General features: G+C 45.5%; 2 protein-coding genes across 2 annotated transcripts; both read left to right on the top strand.

The window, feature by feature from the left end:
• Window positions 1–881: 881 nt before the first annotated feature.
• JR316_0007586 (uncharacterized protein) lies at window positions 882–2037 on the top strand (the record flags this gene model as incomplete). Its single annotated transcript, XM_047893322.1, has 2 exons — window positions 882–1763; window positions 1837–2037. 2 exons carry the CDS (start codon window positions 882–884, stop codon window positions 2035–2037), a joined length of 1083 nt encoding a protein of 360 aa, XP_047748604.1.
• A 326-nt stretch (window positions 2038–2363) lies between these two features.
• Window positions 2364–4412, top strand: JR316_0007585 (uncharacterized protein; the record flags this gene model as incomplete). The annotated part of the gene is made up of 2 exons (XM_047893321.1): window positions 2364–2556; window positions 2599–4412. 2 exons carry the CDS (start codon window positions 2364–2366, stop codon window positions 4410–4412), a joined length of 2007 nt encoding a protein of 668 aa, XP_047748603.1.
• Window positions 4413–6000: the final 1588 nt, after the last annotated feature.

Raw genomic sequence — 6000 nt, 5'->3', positions numbered from 1 at the left:
CCCTAAACCCTAAACCCTAAACCCTAAACCCTAAACCCTAAACCCTAAACCCTAAACCCTAAACCCTAAACCCTAAACCCTAAACCCTAAACCCTAAAACCCTAACCCTAAACCTAAACCTAAACCCTAAACCCTAAACCCTAAACCCTAACCTAACCCCAACCCTAAACTAACTAAGTCTAACCTTAGTAGGAAGTAAGGTAGGCGTGTGAACTTCCGAACGGCATGTGATTGTGAAGGGCCGGATCTAATTTAGTACATGGGAAAAGTTACTTAGTACTTCGGGAAAAGTTCCTTAATACCGTGGAAACATTTTTGATGGACCGGATCATGAACTGTCCAATTAAGATTCACAACAATCAATCATTCTATTGTTTGATTGTTAGGTAAGGACCCAGGTAAGTTATTTATACTCTAGACATGTGAATATTCCCATGTCGCGGTTACTCGGAGCCACGTAACCAGAGTAATCTATATCCATGTGATTCACATCACAGTCAATAACCCACGATGTCAAAGAACAAAAGTGTTGGATCCACTTTTGACAGGTTACCATGTGCCACATCGACCCGTGACACTCTGTTCATCAGAGACCTGTCTAACTTGACAATAAACATTGACAGATTTGTGATAGTCGGTAAGATACATGACAGCTGCGCAGCATCACTTCACGCGCTGTCATCGGATGTCTAGAACATTCCTTCTAAGAATAGCCACTGAAGAGTCTATAAAGACGAAAGGGCTGGTTGTTGGGATCCCCCAACAGCCCTCTGGCTACTTTCCATTTAACTCCCAGTTTAAACTAGTCGCTCGCACCTCGCTTCGCTCGGTGCTCGCTCCCCCCCTAAACCCAACGACTTTGCTATTATCCATCAGCCACTATGTCATCTCAATACTCTGCTGCTTTCTCTCGTGCCATGTCCCCCACCCTGGACGCACTCACCCAGGCCGTCGTCAACAACACCGTTTTCGGCGTCAACGATGAAGCAGGCCGCCATAACGCTCTGATCGACGAGCTGGCCACTGTGGTCATCAAAAAAATAGCTGAGTGCCGCTCCGTTGACCAAGTCATAGACTGCGTCTTTTTTGACTATCGTGCTGCCCTTAGGGAGTTTCTCCTCAACCTCGCATCGTGGTGCGATAAGAGGGAAACAGTCAAGGCTAGCCTCGAGCGCCTTGAATCTGCCGTTAGCGCAGGCAACACGCCCAATCGCCTTAAGGTGAAGGCACCCGAGTTCCAACTTACGAAGGAATTCGCGGATGCCGGGTCAGCGGAGGCTCTTCGAGTCTCCACTACGTTCTCTACCGCTCGTGACGCCTTCCAAAAGGCAATTAACGACGGCGCCATTCAGGCGAAAAAGGACGAGCTGACTTTTTGGGATGATAAATGCGCACTCAACTCTTGCTACGAAGCTGCTGCCCTCATCGTTAAGGCAACTTACGATGATCGCAAATCCAGCTACAAGCTCCCTGTTTTCTCTACAGATAACAAGGGAGTTCGACGTATAGCAGAGTGGGTAGTGTCTCCGCAAAAGAAAGCCGAATGCAGTGCGCTGCAAACCATACTGCCGGCGATCTTTTCTCACATCAAACAAATTGTCAACATGCGCCACCGCGCTTTGGCAATTAAGATTGAGAAAAAGCGGACGACTGCGGCAACAGCCGATGTCGAGATGGCCGACGCGACCAAACCAGGTCCGTCGATTCAATCCCTTATTGATAAGGGCTTGAATGCACGTCTCAAGAAGCTCAACCTTGGATCTGTGGGCAAGAAGGCAAGTTTTCGTAACCCTTCACCCATAATTCTGGATACTAATTACTACTCTAATTACCCAGACTTTGTCTGGCCAGAATTCGTCCAAGGCTCCTCAACCTCAGGCCAAGAAAGCTGGCCCTTCGAAACCCAAGTCGTCGTCGACGCCTTCGCAACGCAAGCCTCAAACCAAGGCTTCCAACAAGGTCGACAACAAGAAGAAAGGGAAGGGGAGAGCTCCCGTCAAGAACGATCCAAAGGGAAAGGGAAAGGCAAGAGCCTAGATGCGCGGTCTAATGTAGTACCTTTTACGTCGGTGAGACCCGCCTTCCCCAACTCTATTCCTGACGATATACTCACCATGACTAAAACAGACGCAGTTTCTTTCGTACACTTACATACTCCAATATCATTCTTGTTGGCTGGCCAGTATCGTAGTAGTGTACATTGTAGTCCTGGTGTTTCTGTCCCTGTTGATGTAGCAAACGATCTCTCTCTCGGACTTAATTATATGTTTTTCACTCTACCTTCTAAAAGTCTGATCATGCAAGCATGGAATGATTTCCAACGAAGAATAAGATGGCGTATCTATTTTTTGTTTAAGGAAGGCATGAATAAACCTTTTGATCCAGATTATGGAGTAAGCTCAAAAAAGAAAGAGAAACCTCCTGTATTACCGCAATATATGGAACTTGGCCTTTCGATGGGACGTCGGTACGTGCAACGCACGATCGCAAGTATCCCGGAAGAAGCCCTTACGGAGATGCGAAAGCACGCGTTCTCTCCTAAAAGGGACAAGATCCGTAAGTTTCTTATCGATAACAACTATGTTATTACGATGACAGATAAGAATCTTGGCCTCGCGGTGTCTGAACGCGACTGGATATTAAGGAATGAGCTCAATCTTCTTGAAGATGAACGTAATTACGAAGAGTTAGAATTCGAAGTTGCGCAAGAAGTTATGAAGAGCAAAATGATTCAGATGCAAACGCTCGCACGTACTGTCGAAGATGAACATCTGTTTCTATTTGAACTTGGGTTGTCTCGATTCTTTCTATCGAATGTACCGGAAGACGGATCATCGTTCAAGTATCCTCAATTTCATGGTATACCTAAAATCCACAAGAAACCTACTGGATTTAGGCCCATAATTCCGTGTCACTCTGTAGTATTTAATCCTGCAGCCAAGTTTGTATCAAAAGAGCTTAAGCCGATTATTAAATCGACTCCTTCAATCATACACGGAACGAAGGATCTCTTTACGAGATTAAGCCAATTGCGTATAGACTCCAAAAGACAATGGTATTTTGTCACTGGAGATGTAGTTGCTTTCTATCCCAATATTCCGTTGGACTTGTGCATCGAAATCGTTTGTAGTATGTACGAGGAATGGTTACTCAACGCTTCGGAAGAAAACACTGCATTAGCCCATATTAATCCAAATTCGTTAGAGAATAACTTGGTTAAATTGGGCATCTTTAAACGTGCTATCGAGATTGGCAATACGCAATTGATAACACAACATGGGTCTAGATATTTTAGACAAAAAAATGGCCTCGCAATGGGCGTCGCGGATTCTCCGGACCTTGCTAACCTCTTTGGAGCCCATTTTGAAATAAAGTCAAAAATCTTAGACCACCCAAACGTGGCCTTCTATGGAAGGTACATCGACGATTGTTTCGCAATTGTTTACGCCGAGTCCGAAGCACTTGCACTTAATCTTATTAAAGAAACAATAAAGTTCGATGGTTGTGTTATCGAATGGGCTGTTTCCTCGTCGGGATGTCAATTTCTCGATGCTTTCATATTCAAGGAGTCTGGAAAACTTCATTGGAAGCCTTTTGTCAAGACAGGAAACAACCGAGAACGAGTTCCATGGGTATCACATCATCCTTTGGACGTCAAACGTGGCGTCTACATTGGAGAGTTATCCAGGTTAGCCGTGCTATGTAGTACCAAGGAAATCTACATCGGAGCAATTAGAGACCTTAACGCTCTCTATTTGATGCGCGGTTATCCCGAAAACCTAGTCATATCTTGGTGTAAGAAGAATATACAAGAACGTTGGGAAAAGCGATTCGCTTTACGAGTCGCAGAGCACGACGAATCCATTCTTGTACTTAAAACCAGATTTGATCAGGTATGGAATTGGTTTTCAGCTGCTGAACTTGGAAAAACTGTTACCGAGTACTGGTCGGCATGGTATGAACATGCCGAGAAAGGTTTGTATAGTGCAGACTCGTCCAGACCCCTTATCAAACCAGATCCAAATTACGTTCACGACCTCGATGATGTTCGCCCGGAGCTGTTCACACAGATCCTCGTGGACGGAGAAACTGAGTTCGTACCGGATTTGAGGAAGATAGGACTACTCGGAAGTCGTTGGATAGTATCGCGAAAACGCAATACTAATCTTTTCGACCTTGCAAATGTGTGGAAGAAAACAGTCTTTCGTAAACTGGATGAAGACATCGCTGAAAAAGGTGGTGTTGTTCCCGAAACTCAAAACGTTAATGAAACTTATCATTCTGCTTTAGTTGAAGCTGCTGAGCAGATAAGTATCGAAAGTGATAACGAGATAATACTTCATAGACGTTCAATCTCACAAGAGAGGGAACATCCAGAATTTGGCAGAATATCCAAATCTTACAACCGATGAAAAGAATACTAGCGCTTAAGGCGTAAAGCATTAGAAAAAAACCCTAACCGTAAGTATTCCTTGCTATAAAGTAACAAACATCTACTTACAAGCAACACATTGGATTGAATAGCTAAACCTAAACCTAAACCCTAAACCCTAAACCCTAAACCCTAACCTAACCCCAACCCTAAACTAACTAAGTCTAACCTTAGTAGGAAGTAAGGTAGGCGTGTGAACTTCCGAACGGCATGTGATTGTGAAGGGCCGGATCTAATTTAGTACATGGGAAAAGTTACTTAGTACTTCGGGAAAAGTTCCTTAGTACCGTGGAAACATTTTTGATGGACCGGATCATGAACTGTCCAATTAAGATTCACAACAATCAATCATTCTATTGTTTGATTGTTAGGTAAGGACCCAGGTAAGTTATTTATACTCTAGACATGTGAATATTCCCATGTCGCGGTTACTCGGAGCCACGTAACCAGAGTAATCTATATCCATGTGATTCACATCACAGTCAATAACCCACGATGTCAAAGAACAAAAGTGTTGGATCCACTTTTGACAGGTTACCATGTGCCACATCGACCCGTGACACTCTGTTCATCAGAGACCTGTCTAACTTGACAATAAACATTGACAGATTTGTGATAGTCGGTAAGATACATGACAGCTGCGCAGCATCACTTCACGCGCTGTCATCGGATGTCTAGAACATTCCTTCTAAGAATAGCCACTGAAGAGTCTATAAAGACGAAAGGGCTGGTTGTTGGGATCCCCCAACAGCCCTCTGGCTACTTTCCATTTAACTCCCAGTTTAAACTAGTCGCTCGCACCTCGCTTCGCTCGGTGCTCGCTCCCCCCCTAAACCCTAAACCCTAAACCCTAAACCCTAAAACCCTAAAAACCTGTCTAACTTGACAATAAACATTGACAGATTTGTGATAGTCGGTAAGATACATGACAGCTGCGCAGCATCACTTCACGCGCTGTCATCGGATGTCTAGAACATTCCTTCTAAGAATAGCCACTGAAGAGTCTATAAAGACGAAAGGGCTGGTTGTTGGGATCCCCCAACAGCCCTCAAGTACTCGTCCTCTCCCAAACTCCTGCCGCTTGTGCCTTCCCAACTCATCCGGGAGCCCTTTCGTCACTGATCTTGCCCTTGACTCGGGGACGTTTCATCGACATGTTGGCTGCCTCACGGCAAGCGGGGCCCTTTTTCTTTCACTCGCTCACGCCTTCTATGTTGGGTTACGGAGGTCATACAAACTCGTTTTAGTCTAGCTGCGGGGATATCCAGCTATGATGACTTTGTAATTCGAGGGCGCGCAGTTCTTCAATGGGTATGGACATCAGGTGAGAGTACACTGGGGGTTGTCAGGACCAGCTCTGCTGGATACGCTCCTGGCAAGTCGGTTGCAGCCGGCGACACTACCGAATTGCTGGGACGTCCTAAAGCTTGTGGGTACCGCCGACCGCTGGAAACAGCCTAGGCACCGGTGGCGACCGGGTATGGTAACAATCCCCAAGATTCAGCGAACGCTGGAATGGATAATCAGCAGCGAATCCGTAACGGTCACGCCGACGGAAGCGTTCAACG

The sequence above is a fragment of the Psilocybe cubensis genome, chromosome 6 (genome assembly GCF_017499595.1).
Source record: "Psilocybe cubensis strain MGC-MH-2018 chromosome 6, whole genome shotgun sequence".
Classification (NCBI taxonomy): Eukaryota; Fungi; Basidiomycota; class Agaricomycetes; order Agaricales; family Agrocybaceae; genus Psilocybe; species Psilocybe cubensis.
This window is presented reverse-complemented; position numbering and strand designations above follow the sequence as displayed.